The sequence below is a fragment of the Mauremys mutica genome, chromosome 10, assembly GCF_020497125.1.
Source record: "Mauremys mutica isolate MM-2020 ecotype Southern chromosome 10, ASM2049712v1, whole genome shotgun sequence".
NCBI lineage: Eukaryota > Metazoa > Chordata > Testudines > Geoemydidae > Mauremys > Mauremys mutica.
The window spans coordinates 59,558,106-59,579,561 of NC_059081.1; the positions used below are offsets into that span (position 1 = coordinate 59,558,106).

The following is a 21,456-nucleotide window of genomic DNA, read 5'->3' on the forward strand; positions in this document are numbered from 1 at the left end:
GTTGCTCTCCTCTGGATTCTCTTCAATTTATTGACATCTTTCCTAAAGTGTGGCACCCAGAATTGGACACAGTACTCCAGCTGAGGCTGCACCACTACCGAGGTTGAATTACGTCCTGTTAATACACCCCAGAATGATATTAGCCTTTTTCACAATTGCATCATATTATTGACTCATGTTAAATTTGTGATCCACTATAGCCTCCAGATCCTTTTAGTAGTACCAGATAGTCCTTATTTTGCATTTGATTTTTCCTTCCTATGTGAAATAGTTTGCACTTTCATCTTGTTGAATTCAGACCTATTCTCCAATTTGTCAAGGTGTTTTGAATTTTAATCCTGTCCTTCAAAGAGCCTGCAACCCCACCCAGCTTGGTGTCAGATGGGGATTTTATAAGCATACACTTCCATTTCATTATCCAGGTCATTCATGAAAAGATTGATTAATACGGGACCCAGGGCTGACTTCTGCAGCACCCCATTTGATACGCCCTCCGATTTTGCCAGTGAACCATTGATAACTATTTTTGGATACTGTCTACCAACTTATGAGTAATTTCATCTAGACCACATTTCTCTAGTTTGCTTATGAGAATGTCATGTGCAACTGTGTCAAAGCCTTACTAAAATCAAGATATATATTTCACAGTACCCGCCAAATTGGCCCCATCTTCATCTTTCTGCTGTTGGCGTGAATGTAGCATTTTCCTATACTTAAATACTGGAATAATTGCTTGAGGCCGCTGAGGTCAAAGCCCAGTAAATCTCCAGTGCCGAGACATGCAACTATCGAGAAATAAATTTCAACTTCAAAGGTTCGTTCCATTGATTTATCTCTGGAGCCATCTCAGTTTCCTCAACTCAGCCATATCATAGATCAAATGTTTGGTATTAAATGACATGCACAATAAATTAAATATATATTCACTGTGTACTGGAGAGCCAAAGCCCTGAAAGACTTAAATACAAACAAAATGTGGATAACTCAAGCAATAGCTCAAGGCATCTTCTAATCCTGTCTGATTGTCTTGTTTTTCACCTAGAATGTGCAATGCACATGACTGACAAGATTCTTTTGCTCTGTGTAGTTGCAAATCAGGGTCTTTTCTCTGTTCTTGGGTATCATCACAAAGCTCAGACATTTTACAGCTTCTCTTCTCTGGGGTCACACCGGAATAAATACAGCGACAGCCAGACATTTAATGAGATAAAAAGATGATTAAGAGCTAATGTCAGTGTAATGTACCATTATAATCATTTTCTGCTGCTAGATAAATGATGATGCAGGTGATGCAGTCTCAGATTTTTTAATCTGATGGATACCGAGGAAGTCCTGACAGTTGCACACTGTGTATAACAACAGCTTGGACACAAAGGGTCAGTTGCCCTGCTGTGCTGGGGATACTCAGTGCCACACCATCGGCAAATTCCGGCTGTCAATCTCAACCCGCTGGAGGACCACTCAGGTACAGTGGGATTCTTCTGGTGACATGCTGCCACCTCAGCAGCCCCTATGCCTTCCCCTGCTGCTAGGACACAAGTGCGACCAGGATGATGCTGTACATTTCTACTCAGGTGCCGTTTTGGCCCTTTGGGTCTATTGACAGCTAGTGTAAGAGCTGCCCTCAAGCTGCTGTAAGCTACACCTGGGGATCAGGCCTGCAGAGTACAAAGGGGAGCTTTATGCCACACGAGGAGTCCTTCCCCACACAGACATGGGCTGAGGGCAGTTCAGCTGCACGCCAAGATAGGTCTATTTGCTGATTGACTGGTTGAGCTTCATAGAGCACCTGAAGTGAACACAAATGGCACAGGTGGGAAGATGCCACTGTTGTCTTACTGCAGAATTCCTGCATTGCTTCAAGTTAATTGGACCAGAGGATGGATATGTCCTGAACTCCAGAGAACCAGAAAGGAGTGCAGCTTTGTAGACGTACATTGGAATCAGCTGTCCATTTTCTTGACTCGGTGCCAGCTATTTCATTTGGTGGAATACTTTTCACACAAAACTTGAAATTATAAATGAGAAGAAAACATGTAACAATTGTTTAAGGAATTGTTGCAGGGAAGTAGCACCGTTCTACCTATAAAAGAGTTAATACAGATCAGCTCCTGTGCTACACAATATTTTCCATAAAACATGTTTACTGTGGCAGAAGTCTGTAAGGGACCCCGATGAACGTGGCACTTGGGCAACCGCAAATGATGATTTCCAAGAAACAATTGATGCACTTGGCTAGAAGGGGCACAGTAATCCAGACAAGCCAACTATGATGCATGCAATGTCCTTCCTTTCAAACAAAGGGAAAAAAAGGTAAACACTGGATGTACATGAGGAACACCCATTATTGTGTAGGGCATTCATTTAGGAATGATACGAGTTCCAAAGACAGACCAGCCCATTAGAGCCTAGAAGCTGGTCACAGAGGCACTATAGAAATGCAGGCAAGTATATGAAAAGTTTGGAGCTCCAAATGGAAGTGGCAAGTGGAAATACTACAAGCAAGAGGCAGGGATGTTGCTCTTTAAGATCAGCTGAAGGGTCTAGTAGATTGTTGGTGGATGGCGTGAGGGTTCTACTAGATGGGCTCTGGACGTGTCACTTGGCCATGGCAAGGGGCTGGTGGAGGCTGTGAGCAGTTGGTTCCCCTTGCCCGTCCATGATGCTGACTCTGGTGCAGTCATGGGGGTGCACTCAGCAGTGAAATAAGGAGCATCAGTAGGGACATAGGAGGGCAGCATCAAGCGGAGGAGGGAACATGGCTTCTTCATCCCTCCCATTAGCTTGCAGCCACTGGATTTTAACAGCTGCTGGGTTGTTTTGTTTTTTAATCTGTTTTTATAACAATTCCTTGGCCACCCGCTGGTGACTCACCTGCAGTCCCAACCCCCGCGTAAGAATCCCTCCTTTGCAGCGCTGAATAGATGTGCTTATAAAACTACAGAGCAAAGCTAATGTATTAGGCCGAACAAAGCCCTGGTGTTCGCAGGTGCTGCTCATTTGACTTCAGCCGAACACCAGGCCTCAGCCTGGCTCATTTAATTGCGCTCTGCAGCCTCAGCTGCTGAGCAGTGTCCTCAGCGTGGCTCATTGGTTTGTCCTCAGCAGAACACACTTACTTGCTGCCGCTCACATTCTGCAGCCATTAGGGGGGTTGCTGGCTCATCACTTTTTTTGCTGACAAAATAATTGTCAGAGCACTGTATGCTGAGCAGTGCCAGTAATTCTGGTCATGAGCAAGCATATTTAACCATTTCGATCTTCCTAGCTGATCTCACCACACAGGATGGCATGATTTGATTCTATCACAGTGAGAACTTGATATTTCTGAAGATAAGGAAGATTTTGAAATGAACAAAAGGAAAACGCAGAAGAGAGAAAACTGGGGGAGAGAAGGGGGAATGGTTTTAAAGTAATACAGCTAGAAAATGATTAAACAGTCAAATGAGTGAAGATGGTTACAGTTTGTACGGGGAGCTGCTCTGAGTCACTGCAGGCATGTTCTGTAAAATGCTCTACACCCCATTTCCCAGAAGGCGACCACTTTGCACAGCTTCAAGAGTTTTATGAAGGGCATTCAGCATAGAAGCAGCATTTTTCAATGACCCATACTTACCATATGTAGGCAGCCAGCCCCACAGTATCTCATTAACTCAACAAGACAAAATGTATTGGCTCCCATTCTCATTTACACTAAAATCATGTCATTGTAAGGTTGCCTTAAAGTGAGTGTCAATTACATTCAGATTCACTTTAAGGTCCCTTTACCCTGCTAGGACAGTGTGGCCTGAGGCCTAGGGTGACCAGACAGCAAATGTGAAAAATCAGGACGGGGGTGGGGGGTAATAGGAGCCTCTATAAGAAAAAGACCCCAAAATCAGGACTGTCCCTATACAATCGGGACATCTGGTCACCCTACCTAAGGCCTGATCTCACCTAATTTTTTTTTTTTAAAATAGGGATGCAACTTTTTTGTTTTTTTTAAACCAAGAGTGATACCAGTACAACCCCTAGTGCGGACGCAGTTATACTGGTATAACTGACAGACCAATGTTGTTATTTCCCTGCCCACATGAGGATAGCTACATGGTATAAAGCACATTTATACCAGTCTAACTACACCCACACGTAGGGGGATTGTATGGTTTTAACTGTACTGGGATAGCTGACGCGGTACAGCTTTCGTGTGTAGAAAAGAATTTAGTGTCAATGAGAATCAGGCCTTTTATTTCTGTATTTTTACAAGCCAACTTTGTTGCTGTTGTTTGAAAATCATAAAAAGAGGGCTAATATCATGGCCATTTAAAATTGCAGACAAAAGGAAAAAGCTTAGCAAGAAAGATGTCTATCTACTTGCAGTTTCTTCTACTAAAAATGCAACTTCAACATTTTTCGCTCAGGCTTAGCAATACATTGGTGAAGAAGTCATTTAGATAAAGTAGGAGATGCTTTATTGTTGTTGTTTTTGCGAAAGAGTTGATGTTTTAAAAATTAAAATGCAGAAACTTGGGGTTGGTGAGGTGAAAACATTGGAAAAAATATTTGCAAAAATTCTCCCCTCCCTTTTTACTCAACATCTCATCAAAATTACAAAATTCAAAAGGTTTCCACCAGCTTTGGCTAGGGCTCGATTTTAACTGGGCTCTGCCCAGTATAATTGTTTTCATAACCTGTGACAGATAATCTCACTCCTGTTTGAAAGAAAAACAAACACTCTGAGGTGCTACTCACAAGCCCTCCTTTCCTTTCTCCCCACCTAATGATTTAGCAGTCCTGCTTTCACCCTAAATACTCAACATCTTTAAAAAACTCGGCTTGCTTCTCCTATGCATGCCTCTATTAGCCTAAGCAGCTATCAGTTACACTACCCTCCTAGCTTACTGCCCGATATTTGGTCAAGGATCTGTGCCCTTTGGCAAGTGACTAATTCCAAGCCACTGGCTTTCTCAGCTGGGTTTGGCACCTGAGGAAAAGTGGGAGGCCGTTTGGGATTGTGGGATAGGCAGATGAGTTGGATGTTTCTGCTGAAAGGATCCATAGGGAACGTTAACTGTTGGACATTTGGAATGTCTGATTTATCCCTGTGGGATGAACGGGGTGGTTCACACCTCTCAGAGTTATTATTTCGGGCACTTGTTAGAGCCAGGGGGAGACGTTTAGACAACACTGCCTCCATTTACATATTCAATTGTTCTTCACAATGGCAACAGCTAGTTTTGATTTGTTTTATTAATGAAAGTTTAGATCCCGGAGCACAGTTATGTGGTGAACAGTGGATTTGGCTGTGTCATGGGTCCACTCACCGCTGATGATACCTCTTCCTGGCCATCCTGGGGATTAGCTCTGCCAGGTGCTGCCCTCCTCTGGCGGTGTCTTTATCTGTCACCCTTTCCCACCCCGCGGGCTCCTCTCGCTCCAGGAACTGCAGCCTCCTCTTCGTAACTCAGCCCTCTGGCCAGGTCGCTATGTGGTTACCCCTTCCATGGGGGTATGTAACCAAGTTTTTCCAGAACAAATCTGTCAGTCCACTGTCCTCTTCCTGGTTAGTTCCACATCCCCAGTGGCTGGTGGGGGGATACAAACCCTCCCTCTATTCTGGGTTCTAGCTCCGTGGGAAGGTCTGCACTCCTATTTTTTGCTGCTTTCCCCCTGAGCCTTCTCCTACCTTCCTGGCTTTCCCCCTCTTTGGGTTTGCCATCCTCCTAATTCCCTCCTCCCAGGGTGTAACTGTGGGCTACCCTCTGTAGTCCCAACATACCTTCTTCCTCCCAGGGTGGGACTGCAGAAAACTTCCCTTGTGGGGGGAGGAGAGATAGCTCAGTGGTTTGAGCATTGGCCTGCTAAACCCAGGATTGTGAGTTCAATCCTTGAAGGGGCCATTTGGGGAACTGGGGTAAAAATCTGGGGATTGGTCCTGCTTTGAGCAGGGGGTTGGACTAGATGACCTCCTGAGGTCCCTTCCAACCCTATGATTCTATATTCTCAGCTCCTGGGCTTTAGACAGGCCATTCCTGCCCAGCTAAGCCTCATTTAATCAACCCATGTTTCCTGGCTCCTCGTCCAGGAAAATTGACCTATCTGGCTACCTTAACCTTTTCAAGCCTTGTGTGGGGTGGACACCCCATCACAGGCTACACATTTCTTGGTTGAGAAATTGTGGACTATGTGGGGCCCTACCTATGCTATGGGAAATGGTGGGTCATGGGATAACAATGACACTTTCTTTACAAAACATTTTTTACACCTTTTAAAAATATGATCATTAAAAAGTCTGGAAACAAACAGCAAAGGGCTTGATCCAGCTCCCCAGTACTAAAAACTACTTCATCCCTCAGTGTTATCCTACCTGAGCTATCCTGCCCCCCAAACTTAACTTGGCCGTCTAACACTGACAGAAATATATGCACAGAAAACAGTATCAATAAGTATTGAGAAAAGCCTATATCCCATTCAAGGGATTCACTTCCAATATTCGTAACCCTAAGATACACTACACATGCTGGCCAACCTTTCCAAAAGTGACCATTGATTATGGACAGTTTACACGAGACACCTTAGAGGAGCCTTGTGTACTCTGTACCCAGTCAATGAAAACCAGCCCTCTTAAGGTGTTTCAAATTGGTTATGCAAAAATAGAAGCACTCAAAATCACTTGTCAACTTTGAAACTCTTGAGCCTGAATACAAAAACCTACCTACATTAGTCCTTATATAATAAAATACAAACGTTCAAGGCCTACACACACACCTACATAAACCTTCAATACCACGTAATAAGCCCATTATTTCTTAACACCAAACAGATCCATCAGGCCGATTTTACTCATGAAATATCATTCTGCTTCACCAACACATCACTTGATAAAAGCTCACAGACTTTGACATAACTCAACGTACCCCGGCACCATACGCCTTCCTGTGCATTTAATTAGCAATATGTAAAATCAACAGTACGCAGTTAACAGCAGATTTCCAGTACAGATCAAAACTCCCAGGGGGCAAAGTTAAGTTGGTTGGAGGGGATATGTCAGGCAGGATGTTAGTGAAGGATGATTCTATGGCAGCAGGGAATTGTCTGCATCACTTAACAGTTTATTTCCAGACTTTTAAACCTCATGATTTGTAACATGTAGTTTTATTGAAAGAGTGTAATTTTGCAGGGGTGGGGGCAGAGTGGTAGGTGGACTCCACTGAAACATGCTTTTATTCAGGGACGTGTTTTGTTTAGGAATATGTCTTTAAATCCATATGACGACTCTGAGTACATTAAAGGGGGAGATAAGTTCCTTCCCTGATCCAGCCACTCATACTTTCCCCTTAACCATCCCCCCAATCCACTAGCTAGTCACATTCTCCCCACTCCTAGTATCAGGGAAGTTCTCCTAAGTTGCCAGAATCTTCCAGTACATGCTTCTGCCTCACAATGTCCCAACAATCCCCAGTGACAACCTCAATGTCCCAACAATCCCCAGTGACAACCTCAAGGACAAGTGGCATCCCAGTTGTGTGGTTCTGAAAGCTACTAACCATACATGCAGTTAGATGCAGGGTGCAGTCAAATGCAACTGAACACACAGCTAAATCTCTTGTCCAGACTCTCATTTCAGCTCTCACTCACTCTTTGCTGCCCTTGAGAAATGCAATTGTGCCCCACCCATGTTTATTCAGAATGCTGCTGCAAAGATTTTCCTAGCTCATTGCTTTGACTGTGCTGCTGCGCTCTTTGCATCGCTCCACCAGCTCCCCTTTCTCCATCGCATCAAAGAAACTTTCAAGGCCTTTCCTAGCCTATCATCCCTCATTCACTACTGAGGTGTTGACGCCTCCTTCTGATCGATGCCAGCTTTCATTAATCACTTATTACATTTTTAAACAAGCACCTTTGTGCTTTCTCCCATTTGGACCCTCATGCTTGGGAGAAGCTCCTTGTAAACATCTGCAAAGCCACCTCATTTTCCTCCTTTAAATTTCTCCTTTCCCAAGGTGCCTACAGAACACTTGACAACAGTTTGGCTGCTGGTGTGCTGAGAGCACTGCCTAGCATGCTGATCACTATGGTCTCGCTGTTTCTTTGTGCTCCCCGTCCGTCTGTTTTCACCTGTTGTTTATTGTCTTATACCAAGGGCCTGCTCTACACTAAAAAATTAGGTTGACCCAGCTAAATTGCTATGGGGTATGAAATATTCACCCCCCCGAGGGACACAGTTAAGCCGACCCAACGTCCAGTGTAGACAGTGCTAGATTGATGGAAGAATTCTTCCATTCATCTAGCTACTGCCTCGTCAGGAGGTGGATTAACTACAGCGAAGGGAGAATCCATAGTGAGTGTCTGCAATGAAGAATTAGTGGTTTAAGTGTAGACATAGCTTTAGGTTTGGTCTACAGTACCACCAACTTGTGTTGGTACAACTATGTTGCTCGGGGGGGGTGGATTTTCCACACCCCAAGTGATGTAGTTATACTGACATAACCCAGTTTAGATGATACTATATCAATTGAAGGGTGTCATAAACAGTTAGTTAAGGGTTAAGGTTTTTGTCTACCTGTAAAGGGTTAACAAGCAGTACCTGTGGACACCTGACCAGAGGACCAATGAGGGACAAGATTATTTTCAAATCCGTGGAGGGAAGTTTTTTTTCCCTGTTCTTTGTTTTCTTAGTGAGCCTCTCTTGGGTATTAAGAGAGTCCAGACATCTTAATCAAGTCCTCCCAGGTTTCTGCAACAAATTCTTCTATTCAAGCTAGTGAGTATTAGCAAGGAATTAGTATTCTTATACTTTTATTTCTGTATTTGCAATTCTGTGTTTTGCTATAGAATTTCTTTAAGTCTGTACTGTGATTGCTTTTACTGAGAAAAAAGGGAGGGGGAATTCTCTCCAGAGATTGATAAGTTTAGACCCTGTATTGTTCCAATTTGGTTACAGAGACAGTGACTTTTTCTTTTTATTCTTTAATAAATTATTTTCTTTTCTTTGGACTTGGTTAATTCCTTCTCTTGTGAAAATACAGGGGAAGGGGAGGGGGGAAGAGACAGTCCTCCTGGGTTTGATTCAAGCAGTTTGAATCAGGTATCTCTTTCCAGGACTAGGGAAGGGGATGGGGAGGTAAGTCCCTCTTTGTGTTGAGTCAAGGATTTGACTCGGTGTATATCTCTCCAGAGTGGCTAGGAGAGAGGGAGGGGGGAAGTGGGCTGCTTCCCTGTGTGTAGAGATTCAGGAACATTGAATCTGTGTTCCCCAGGGAAAGTTGGGGGAACAGGCAGTGTGTCAGACACTTAAATCTGACTGGTGGCAGCGTAGTAGATCTAAACTAGGATTTTAGTTTAGAGGGAAACTAAGGCAGGTCCCCACATTGGAACCCAACAGCTCCAAGTGGGGGTGAGACCTATGACATGGTGGCAGCGGTCTTCCGGACCCAGAGACAGAGGCACGGCTTTTCTTCCAAAGGCACTCTGAGGCAGTTTCAGGGTTAGAAGGATTTTCAGTTTCTTGCAGGGCTTTCTGTTACAAAGCCCTTCTGCTGAGAGGTGCTTCCTTCCATTGTGATACGAGGTACCACTCAGGATTCCCTAGGTGGGGGGAAGTGCTCGTCAGAGCTGATTCCTGTCCAGCGGGAAAAACAGGTTTGGGGGGATGTTGCTCGGGGGGGGGGGATTTTCCACACCCCAAGTGATGTAGTTATACTGACATAACCCAGTTTAGATGATGCTATATCAATTGAAGGGCTTCTCCCATTGGCGTATCTACTGCTTCGTGGGGTGGTGGGATACTTACGCCTATGGGAGGAGCTCTTCCGTCGGCATAGGTGGCATCTTTACTAAGAGCTACAATGGCACAGCTGTGCCACTGCAATGCTGTCAGTCTAGACCAGTGGTTCTCAAAGCCAGTCTGCCGCTTGTTCAGGGAAAGTCCCTGGCATGCTGGGCCGGTTTGTTTACCTGCTGTGTCCGCAGGTTCAGCCGATCGTGGCTCCCACTGGCTGCGGTTCACCGCTCCAGGCCAATGGGGGCTGCAGGAAGTGGCGCTGGCAGAGGGATATGCTGGCCACTCTTCCTGCAGCCCCCATTGACCTGGAACGGTGAACTGCGGCCAGTGGGATTGGCGGAACCTGCGGGCGTGGCAGGTAAACAAACTGGCCCAGCCTGCCAGGGGCTTTTCCTGAACAAGTGGTGGCTTGGCTTTGAGAAGCACTGGCCTAGACAAGCCCTGACATTATAAGATCTTTGAGGCAGGGCCTGGGTTTTTGGTTCTGTGTTTGTATAGTGCCTAGCATAGAGGGGTCTTGGTTGATGACTAGGGCTCTTAGCCACTTCTGCAATACAAATAATAAATGGGGATGCTCTAGCTGCAGGGCAGAATGTATGTTCTGGTGTGCACCTTCAGTTCTACCTAGCTGCAGGGCAGAATGTATGTTCTGGTGTGCACCTTCAGTTCTACCTAGCTGCAGACAGGGGCAGCTCTAGGATTTCCGCCGCCCCAAGCAAGGCGGCACGCCGCGGGGGGCGCTCTGCCGATCGCTGGTCCCGCAACGCCAGTGGGCCTCTCGCAGACGTGCCTGCGGAGGGTCCACTGGTCCCGCGGCTCCGGTGGACCTCCCGTAGGCATGCCTGCGGATGCTCCACCGGAGCTGCGGGACCAGCGGCCCCTCCGCAGGCACGTCTGCGGAAGTCCACCGGTGCCGCGGGAGGTCCGCCGGAGCCGCCTGCCGCCCTCCCGCGGGACACCGCCCCAAGCGCGCGCTTGGCACGCTGGGGTCTGGAGCCGGCCCTGGCTGCAGGGCAGAATGTATGTTCTGGTGTGCACCTTCAGTACTAACTTTGCACTGCTGTCTTTAGCATTAGGAGTTGATTCGTTCTCCATGTTAGTTTAACCACGGATACCTCAGAGTCCTAGCAGAGAGGCAAATGCCATTCATCGAATAGAATTATGGAGTCAACATCAGTGGTGGCTCCAAAGGGTGGGGTGAATAAAAAGGATGAGGTCTAAAGAAGGAGTTACCAACAACTGCAGAGTAAAAGACATCCACTGAATCTTATCTACCTATACCTGTGCAAGCCATTGGCAGGGGTGCGTGCAAGTGGAGGCAAGCAGGGGCATGGGCCTCCCTGCCAATAATCAGCTGGGAACACAGAACTTCTTCAGCCCTGGGGCTGTGGTGGAGAGAATGAACTCTGTCTCAGCCCTGCAGAAGAGGAGCTCTCTCGCTCTCCCTGCAGCAGCCCAGGAGCAGGGCTCCAGGGCTGGAGGAGTTTGCTCTCCCCCAACCCCCAGAGGAGTTCTGCGTCCCTCACCAGTGCCCCCCACAGCGGTAACATTTAAATTCCTGCGCACGCCCCTGCCCCTTGGTCAATATTCCCTTGCGATACACAAGAAATGTAGTCCAGTGCTCATTGACAAATATTCAGAAAAAAAGATTGTCGTTAGTTGTATCACCTACATTGCGAACCAAAGGCATTCCTTTATTAAGAACTCCAGTTCAGTTCATTTTTAAACTGGTAAACAGTGCACCGTTGGGATCTATTTTGTTATTTTCACATTAAAGGTGGACAGAAAGTCCAGAGTTCTGAAACATCCGGTATTAAGTGGTTGTGTGATGCGAATTGTGGTTTCCCATGGGACCCAGTCAATACACCAAACTTGGCCATATCGGGCTTTGCAATCAGATTTTAGTCCTTTAATGGTAATGAATCAATTATTTTTCCAGCCACCATGCTACTTCCTTTCTTCTTTACTTACTGTTTTTTTGCAAAAAATATTTCTTCAGCCTTTTCATATAGAGGTCTGAATTATTTTTTAAAATAACAGTGCATTTCAAAACCTCAATAGCTTTGTGGTGAACTAACTTGCTAAAAACATGAATAATTAGAGATGATCTCACAGCCTGAGCTTAACATGATATCCTGAAACCAGATGCTATGCAAATGTTAAACTTTTCTTCTCCCCATTACATCTGAAGTTATTCACCAACCCAATGGTTTTTTTAGTTCCTGTCAATGCAGAAAAACAGCATTAGGGTGGAGTAAAATGTTTTTAAAAATTAATTGTGGAATAATAATAATCATTTGTAATGGGAATTTTGACTGAATGGAAGCTGATAATTTGTCCTGGCTAATTATTAAACAAAAGAAAAGCAGGTCAAATAACTTCAAGTGTCAGACATCAACCCAGAATGACACAGATCTTTTCAATTAATTGAGAAACCTAGCTACCTACCTCATCCGAATACGCCTAGTTATAGTAGAGGTGCACATTGTTCAGTCTGAGTTGTGCGTCTCTCTCTGTGCTTGGTCTACAGAGAGAGTGAGTCTGTAAAAGCTCATAGTTTGATTCTTTAGCTCAAGCTGTGAAGGCATTTAGCTCTGGAAGCCACCCAGTGAAGACCATGATGATGGTACTTAGAGTAGCACATGTGGAGTAGAAAGGCTCGCCTGTTATTTGGAGAGTTGTGTGGCCCCTGAGGACAAAGGAAAGAATAGTGTTATTTATATGCTGGGCTCCATAACAAATAAAACCTAGCCACCCGCCCCAAAGAGTTTACATTTTAATTTTAGACACAACATCCTCTGGGAATACCACCAGTGAAGGAATTCTGAAACTCAAAGACATCACAAGCCAAGTTAGCACCTGGACCCCTCTCTGAGTCCCACAGCATCGGCAGTGGCAGAGGTGGTCCAGGGACAGGGAAGGGAGATTTCTGAGGTGAGGGAGGGGAGAGGGCTGGAGTGCATTGTGCACAGAGGCCTGTAGGAAATGGAGTTTAACTTAGAACAGGCCAACAGCTGCTCTAATTGAAACCAGAGGTGAGGCAGATTCCTCCCTGCATCGGAATGCAATGCAAACACAAAGGGACTTAACGCCACCTACCTTCGCTACCTCTTCCACCCCCAGCCCCATTCCAGTACAGGAACAAAGCAACTGAGAATCAGGGCCAGTAAGTGAGAGAATATATGAATAGGGACATGGGCGGAGGAAGAATATGCGCTACAGTAATACGATCTTGTGGCTATTCTGCCAAGCTGTACGGTCCCATTAAATGTACAGAAGCCGTTTCTTAGTTTTATTTCCTCTCCCCCCTTTTATCGGCTGTGTGTATGTGGGTGGGTGGAACTGAGGTGATGAGGGAGAGGAGAGATTGCCGAGGGCAAGTGTGGGGGAGTTCAGAGGGTGGGATTGGTCAGCGAGACAGCGGGGGCATGAGGAGAGCAGAAGCTGGAGGATGGGGATGGGAAGGAGTGGTGGGGTGGGGACAGGCACGGGCGAGGGGAGAGGAAGGACAAAAACTAGGTGATGGTGCAGGTGGTATGGTGAAGTGGGGTGAAAACAAAAGGTGGTGTAGTGAGGCGGCCTGGCTCCCAGGCGCCCCAGAGAGGGACGAGCCCTTATGGATGCCAAAGTGCCCGCCCCCCAGAGGTCAAGGCGCAAGACAGGAAGTATAAAAGCCCAGCCCCAGGGCTCAGAAGCGGCCTGGCCGCCAGAGAGGCCAGACCAGGGGTCGGCAACCGGTGGCTCGCGGCTCGCCAGGGTAAGCACCCTGGCGGGCCGGCCCGGTTTGTTTATCTGCCGCGTCGGCAAGTTCAGCCGATCGCGGCTCCCACTGGCCGCGGTTCGCGGTCCCAGGCCAATGCGGGAGGCAGGAAGCTGCGGCCAGAACATCCCTCGGCTCACGCCGCTTCCTGCCTCCCGCATTGGCCTGGGACCGCGAACCGCGGCCAGTGGGAGCCGCGATCGGCCGAACTTGCCGACGCGGCAGATAAACAAACCGGGCCGGCCCGCCAGGGTGCTTACCCTGGCGAGCCGCGAGCCACCGGTTGCCGACCCCTGGGCCAGACGGTGGTGCCCTAGCTCCCGCTGGGGAGACTCCTGCCGCCTGCGACCGACCCGAGGACTGGCCATACCCGCGGAGACTGGACGCCGACCAGATGCTGGAAAAGCCCCTAAGCCGACCGGTACAAAGGGACCCCGAGGAGCTGCCCAGTTTACCCCTCGCTCAGTATCCCGAGGAGCCCATGGTGTGGGATGCTGTGGACGCCGCCGCTGAGACACAGGTACCAGTAGAGGGGGAAGTTGGAAGTAGCCCGGGGGCAGCCGACCCTAGTCTGGCTGCAGCACACCCAGAGCCAATGTCGGTGTGTCGCGGCCAGGATCCCCACTGACACAGCAACAGGCTGCCTGCCGCTGTTAGGGCCCCGGGCTGGGACGCAGAGGAGTGGGTGGGCCTGCGTCCCCCCTGCCACCCCACTCACGGGTGGCCGTCTCCCCCTCGCCCCCACGCTCAGGCCCAGGAGCCTGGGCTTCTTAAACTACTGAACTGTTTGCTCAGCCCCTGCCTGAGGGTCTGAGCCCCGAATTGTTGTTTGGTGCCTTGCCCTGACCTAGGGCCGGGGCTTGAATACTAAACTTTTGCTCAGCCCCTGCCTGAGGGCCTGAGCTCCTGGCTGTTTCCTGCCTCACCAGACTAATTCGCCAGCTCACCCGACTCGTGTAGTGAGGCAGCCTGACTCCCAGCCGCCCCAGAAAGGGGCGTACCCCAACAGCGGACGTTTACAGGTGGTCATAAAAACATGTGGCAGTAAAGAGATAATATTGGAGGAAACTGTGGTGCTAGGTACAGGGGGCTGATGGATTAGCACAGCCTGGATCAGGGGACGTGGTGTAAGGAGTTTCTGTGGTACAAAGGGGGTGGATGGACCAGCCCTAGACCCTTAGGGGTAAGTCTACACTGTGATAAAACACCTACAGCTGGCCTGGGTTTAGCTGACTGGGGCTTGGACTGTGGGGCTATAAAACTGCAGTGTAGACGTTTGGGCTTGGGTTGGAGCCCAAGTTCTGTGACTACGCGACCGGGAAGGATCCCAGAGCCCAGGCTCCAGCCCGAGCCTAGATGTTTACACAGCCCGAGCCCTGTAAGCCTGAGTCAGCTGATGCAGGCCAGCTGTAGATGTGTTATTACAGTGTAGACAGGTCTGTATGGGGCTCATCAGCTCAAACCAACTGGTCCATCAGTCTAGCACCAGCGTCCTCTGACTCAGGATTGAAGGTCATGTTGGGCCCTTCTTTCCCAGGCTGGCAAAAGCAGGCTACCACTGGAGAGGACAGTTTTGTGCTACTCTCAATCAGTTCCTGCCAATGAAGAGAGGAGCTGTCTCCACAGGGACCCACATCTAGTCTTACTTAGATGGAACCACAGTCGTTCCCGCATAAGGCTTCTGAGCAGAGAACAGAGACAAGTGTGTGTTCTTCTTCCAAAAAGGCACGCTCAGAAAAGAAACAGTATGGTAGCAGAGCTGGCATCATTAACAGAATATTTCCCCAGAGCAACAGCTGTACCCATGGTATCTCCCATCTTAACTGTAGTAAGGTACCAAGTGACAACAGGTGCCTGGGGCAATGAGCATTGAGTTTTGTAATGCATTTCCCCCAAAAGCTTATCAGTTAATTGCATTCTCAATATGCAGTCCCCATCAGCCACCAGCAGATTTAATTATGGTTGACGAGGACTAAAAGGCATCATTCACTTAACTGCATGCGAAATCCAAGGTACGGATGCTGTTCCTAACTCTATCTTTACTCTGGATAAGTCGGGGTCAAGAATAGGCCAGGAATTCACCTCTAAAAGCTCATTTATACCATGGTACTTGATGGTATGAGAGAATTTATTTGCAAATTGATTTTAATTTGTCCAACCAACAGTGTGATATAGGCCCAACCAGTTATTTTCACACAACTTTGAGTTACTATACACTATTTTTATTTACTGAGTGCTCATGGGTAAGAGCAAATTATGACTCTCTTCATGCCATCATTATTGCTATATGGGCATCACACCTAAATTACACAGTAGTAAATGTCCATTGTGTAACTATGCCAATATCGATATTCATATTATTTTAAAATAAAATATTTACCCAACTGTTAGCACTTCTTTGGAGTTGCTGTAGTCTATCATCTTAATAAAAAATTACAGTATTTTTCATCATTTTTTTCTAGTTCATAGACCAATTCATGGGCATTTTGAATCTGTGGTGGTCCATTCATATACCTTTAGGCTTATTATATAAGAGCTTAATAGGGTGAAGAAAAAAGAAAAAGTAATGGCCTATTATGTAGATACATACTTACAGTACTTTAAAACCTCTTTTGCCAATGATCCACAATGACTTTTCCATGGACCTGACAGACTCTCACATAAAAACAGAAGATGATTTTCAATGCTTACACAACCTTAAACATGTAGATACTTTGAAAAGGTATGTCCTTAAAAGGTATTTTTTTCTTAAAAGGAAATACCTGGTGATTTCAGGAACTTTGCATACTTCAACTCTGCATTGCCAAAGGGGCTGAACTGGTCTTTCATTATCTTTCCTCCCCCAATTCTTAAAGTATAACGCATGACAGATTTCAGATTGAATACATTTTCCATTTGCTGAATCGTTGTTTTGTTCATAGCTGTTTGAGGTTAACTCTGCACGTATTAATCAAACCCACTACTTCCCTTCTTGTAAAACCAAAACAAAGTCTCATGCACTTTCGGGTACAGAGTGTATGTATTTGGGATCAAAGCTATATATACACACACTGAATCTGTGTGGGTTCAAACATTTCGAGGTTCAGTATCCTGAAAGGTCTTGCCCTTTTCCCTGCAGTTCTGATTATAAATCTGATTTAATTCCATCTGGACTTGGCGTTAGAAGGCAACAGGCAACTTCAACTTTCTAACGTCTGTCTCTTCGCTGGAATGCTCACGCTATTGATCACCATTGGCTTCCTCAGCACAGCCACTGGCATCGCCAAAGGTGGGTAGATCAAGGAGACCGAAGGTGTCTGGGGGTGTTTACATTTTCTCAGTTTCGCCCCTTTGCAGGACAGTTATTCAGTGTAGCAAGGAGAGGACATATCTGAGGCTGGGTCTCTGAAGAGCACAGGCTGGGAAAGTCTAGGGATTCTAGGTGGACAAGTCCAATGCAACGCACTGCAATTTTTCTGGGAAAACAGGCAAAGATTCCAGAGCAGTAGAGTTACCAGAGGTGCTAGGAAAGACTCCTGTTTAGATCAGGAATATATAAAGAGTTGGGCTTCTTTTAAAATCAGATCCTCTGCATGAAATTGTTACTGTAGAGATAGAAGTTGACTGGACAAAGAGCTTCTGGTTTTCCCCTCTCTTGCACTGCCAGCCACAGACAAAATAAACCCTCCCCTGGCAGGGAATAATCCAAACTTGAATCCAGCTCATGGTAACAGGTCAGTCTCTGCAGTTCTTACTCACGCAAAATCCATTGACTGCCATATAGAAAGTGAAAACGACAGAACTATGAATAGCCGTGGTACATTGCAACCTGTAAAGCTATCGATGTGTGTAGCCGATTTTTTTTTAACTTGTGATTTTTATTTCAAATGTTTGCTGTGGTTTATCAGAATTTGTTCAATGTAACTCCAGCGGCAAGTAGAGTTGATTAAAAGGTTTCAAAGAAAAGACATGTGGGCAACTCTTCTTCCTCCCCGGCCCCAGATGAAACAAATTGGAAAATGTTTGCAAAATAGGATTCTGATCAGCTCTATTGTTAACCCTAATGATCAAGTGTGTTCCTGGTCAAAATGTATCAGCCTAGGAGTTTATTTCTACTTTTTAGACAATTTGGTTTAAATTTCCACACTCCCCAATCAATTTTAACATATAATGCGTAAAGTTTTAGTATTTGAAGTCCCTTTCGTGCCTTCTGATATATTAAAAATGCTTTATTTAAAGAAGGAAACCTGCAGTATACATGATCCATTATGTGGGTCCATATCATATCTATTTAAAGACTGAAACAGCAGAGAGCTCCAAGTCATCTATCACAATGGGTGTTCAGAAACTGCAGAATTCCTTCTTCAGGATTTTTAGTACATTAATGCAGGTGTTGAAAAAAAGTCTATGAACTGGGAGTGAAAGGAAATCTCATCTCTCTTCCAAAAGGACCCACACAGTTTGTGTCCAGGGATGAAGGATCTTCAGGGTGGAATCTCTTTCCTCGCTTTTATAGGTTTTAAGTAAGAGCTTACATATTATTGAAGCACATTTCTTTAATGTGTTAATTGATCATCATGCTCTGCCTTTGATCACAGCTCTCAAAGTGACCCAGCCAGCAGCGGTGTTGGCCAACAGGCAAGGAGTTGCCAATCTGGTGTGTGAATATAAGCACATTGGGAATGCAGAGGAAATCCGAGTGACCCTGCTTAAACAGACAGGCAAGGAGTACACCGAGATCTGTGCTTCAACCTACACAACTGAGTACCAGATGTTCATTGTGGAAAAGACCATTGAGTGTCATGTCAGCCCCAGCCAAAACAATGTGACCCTCACTCTCATGGGGCTGAACGCTACTGACGCTGGTCTATACATCTGCAAGATGGAGCGACTGTACCCACCACCATATTTTATGAACACCGGCAAGGGAACACAGCTCTTTGTCACTGGTGAGCAAAGCACCCTGACTATACTACACTGTTCTCTGAGATATGGTTTAGTGAGCTGCTATTTTCTCTTAATAGAGTCTAAACAAGGGGTCAGAGTTAAAATCAGTTTCCAACTTTGAGAACCATTATTTGCTCTTATCTCTTTAAGAACCACCTGTAGCGCTAAGGCAGACGTGATGCATTCAATGATCAGGGCATATCTGGGCTGTAAGAGCAATGCCCCCTATTTTGTGTGTGTGTGTGCGTGCGCGCATATAAGGACATAACTAGAGAGGGCCAATCATGCAGTCATTCCCCAGGTCAAACTCCCATTAAGGTCAATGGGATTTTTGAGAGGGTATGGATTGGAAGATTTGGCTCTGTTAACATTTTGGTGAATTCTGTTACAGAGAGGTGCAGTGCCCAAAAAGGTTAATGAATTGTGACAGCTTCCTTACCAATGTCACATTTAACCTGATGTATTTCAGATCCAGAGCCCTGCCCAGACACTGACCTGTATCTCTGGATATTGGGAGCAGCTGCTTCAGGATTGTTTATTTACAGTATCTTCATCTCAGCCTGTGTCCTGAGCAAAGCGGTAAGTGCCATAGCTACAGCATCAGACAATTTACACTTTATTGCATAAATATGGCAGAATGAAAGACATGATCATAGGAAAAAAAAGGTAGGGACAAACTCACTGAAATGCTCTGGTTCCTTTTTGTTGTTCCAGTGCTGAAAAGCAGCCACAGACCTCGCTTTTAAGCCTGTTTATGGCTGCTTTGTGCTGTTAGAGTGGCAGAAAGCAGCCAGATCATATGGGTGAATCTGACCTATGGTTCAGGTTAGTTTCTGCACTAACCTGACTGCACTGGAATCCTGAGCAGAAGGCACCAACCATTACTGGGATCTAAGACAATATCAGTCTTCATATGTATCCATTCCACATCACTGACTCAGCCACTGTGTCCTCATTCACCTCTGTGCAAAGTGAATGTAAAATGTGACCAGGGATGAGAATAGAGAACTTTGACCTGGCAGTATGTTACACCTACTTTCCCCAGGTGTAAATGGCCACACAAACTGAAGGCAATGGAGGGACAGAGCCCCGGCCTTCCCTGTCTCTCAGCTGGTGAAAGGGGTGTGTACTGTCAGTTAGAAATGGACCGGAACCCAAACCTCAGATCCAAACACCCCGAACTACTGGGCACTCAGATCCAAATCCATCCTTTTCAACTAGTTCCTGGCTTTTTGAGCCACATCAAACGCCTAGATCTGAACACCTACAATTTTGGTACAGAACTGAATGTTGTAGCTTGAACACCTCTTTAGTGCTAATTCAGGAAGGGTTTGGCTACTGTTTCCTAAAGCTCCTCTATGATGGCTGCTCTTCCTTCCACTGACAAGTGCATAATCATCTCATCCTACCAGAGAGACAGAGTTAAGGGAAGGTGACTAGAACAGATTCACCTCCCCCTTCACCCCAACAATGTGGACAAGCCAACAAATTTTGCTTATCACTGTTCTTCAGAACACGACAGTCACTGATTAACAGTCTGTCTTTGTTGTCAAGTCTGACATTGGATTTATCTTATTTTCTTCACGTGTTTTATAGATTCGGAAGAGGAAGTATCTCACTACTGGGCTCTATGTGAAAATGACTTCAGAGGAAGAGAAGAAAGTTAAGCCGTATCACATTGTCATTCGCTGAAGCACAAGAAAACAGCACAGGGCAATTTTCCAGCTGTGATGGAGATTCTACTTATTTGACTTTCTAATTTAAACAAATAAAATCAAATTTCCTAATATAAAAGGTGGAGGGGGAGAAAAGAACATACCCTGTGATTTCTCCAGCATGTCTACAGTTTGGAATAGAATAGATTAATGAGAAGGTTATGCATTAATATTTCAAGGATACGCCTGTCACACAAATATGGCTACCTTTTGGTCATTGATTCTGAGAGTTATATTGTACCATCATGTAGCCTATATGTAGCATTAAGAGCTATTACTGTTGCAGTCAAATGTCTTGCTGTCAAACTTCAGCATATGTGTTGACCAATTGAAATCAAACACTATTAAGGCAGAGGCTTGTGTGTCATCGCAAAGTTAAACATAGGTACCGGTATTTGTGAAACTGAGATACATTCATATATAAAGGAGTGTTGATGTGTTTCCATGTAGCGCTGTGCATTTGGTGCCATTTCTTGTGTTAGCGCTTAGCATTCCCATGGAAGCACCAGCCGAGGCTGGCGATGACACTGCTGCTGTGAAGAGCTGATCTCAGCAACTTTTCTGCCATTGTCACAGCAATGCTGTGCAGGAGTTAACACGGATGGCATTTGAGCTAGCACTGGGTGGAACTACTAGAAAGAAAAGGTCTCACAGTAGGAGCCTTATTAGCCTATTGCTGTGAGAATGCTCCAGCTCTGTTGGAGTCTTGCTTTTTACGAAATGCTAAATTAGCATCAATCCAAACGGCAGAAAGTCTGGCGCTGCATTTAAAGAGACTATTTTCCATGAAAATGAAAAAAGTGTATAAGTTTGTTTATTAGTTATGTACAGTTCAATAAAAACCTTAAGGCTTTTCCTGAAGTCAAGTTAATTTTTCATTCATGATTCTCAGAAGAAACAGGAAGTGGCTACATGTTAGAAAGCAGTAATGCCAAAGGAACCCATTACCTTCCAACTCTGTGTTTTTACACTTTGGTGCCCACACATGGGCATTGCCCGCATGCTCGCGAACATGTCTCTTTTCAGATTTCCTCCTTCAAGTATTCAGTGCTCACCATTAAAATCTGTCCAATGGTCCGTTTTCCTAACTAATGTTACCATGGCTTTACTTAAAGTCACAGGCAATTTTCAATAAATTACGTGCAGCAGGTGATTGTAAGGATTTTAATGGCATGTGTTGTAGATCTCAATACAAAAAGCTGGTCCCAGTTCCAGAACATATTTCCTTTTTCCATCTCTGAAAAAAGCTCTCTCTCAATCATGGGATATTTTTTAGGGCAAAGTTCTCCACT

The 21,456-nt window shown here is 45.7% G+C and overlaps 1 protein-coding gene and 1 long non-coding RNA gene across 3 annotated transcripts in view; one reads left to right on the top strand and one right to left on the bottom strand.

Annotated features, from left to right (window-relative positions):
• The window catches only part of LOC123378205, a 145,898-nt gene that overhangs the window by 10,514 nt on the left and 113,928 nt on the right, over positions 1-21,456 (bottom strand). The window contains exon 2 of the long non-coding RNA XR_006582506.1: positions 12,212-12,452. This is a non-coding gene — a long non-coding RNA (uncharacterized LOC123378205). The remainder of the gene's footprint in view (positions 1-12,211; positions 12,453-21,456) is intronic.
• CTLA4 (cytotoxic T-lymphocyte associated protein 4) lies at positions 13,952-20,978 on the top strand. Of its 2 annotated transcripts, XM_045031732.1 has the most exons (5): positions 13,952-14,043; positions 16,642-16,791; positions 18,101-18,451; positions 18,919-19,028; positions 20,046-20,978. In XM_045031732.1, the coding sequence occupies exons 2-5, from the start codon at positions 16,734-16,736 to the stop codon at positions 20,139-20,141; spliced, it is 615 nt and encodes a 204-aa protein (XP_044887667.1). In that variant the 5' UTR covers positions 13,952-14,043; positions 16,642-16,733; the 3' UTR covers positions 20,142-20,978. The 2 variants fall into 2 exon arrangements, with proteins under 2 accessions (XP_044887667.1, XP_044887666.1); XM_045031731.1 differs by lacking the exon at positions 13,952-14,043 and having other exon boundaries at positions 16,336-16,791.

Bases quoted from the DNA above. Each gene is read 5' to 3' on its own strand.
- CTLA4 (XM_045031732.1), top strand. From the start codon at position 16,734: ATGCTCACGCTATTGATCACCATTGGCTTCCTCAGCACAGCCACTGGC. The intron at 16,792-18,100 runs GTGGGTAGATCA...CTTTGATCACAG, and splicing joins AGCCACTGGCATCGCCAAAG to CTCTCAAAGTGACCCAGCCA. The intron at 18,452-18,918 runs GTGAGCAAAGCA...GATGTATTTCAG, and splicing joins AACACAGCTCTTTGTCACTG to ATCCAGAGCCCTGCCCAGAC.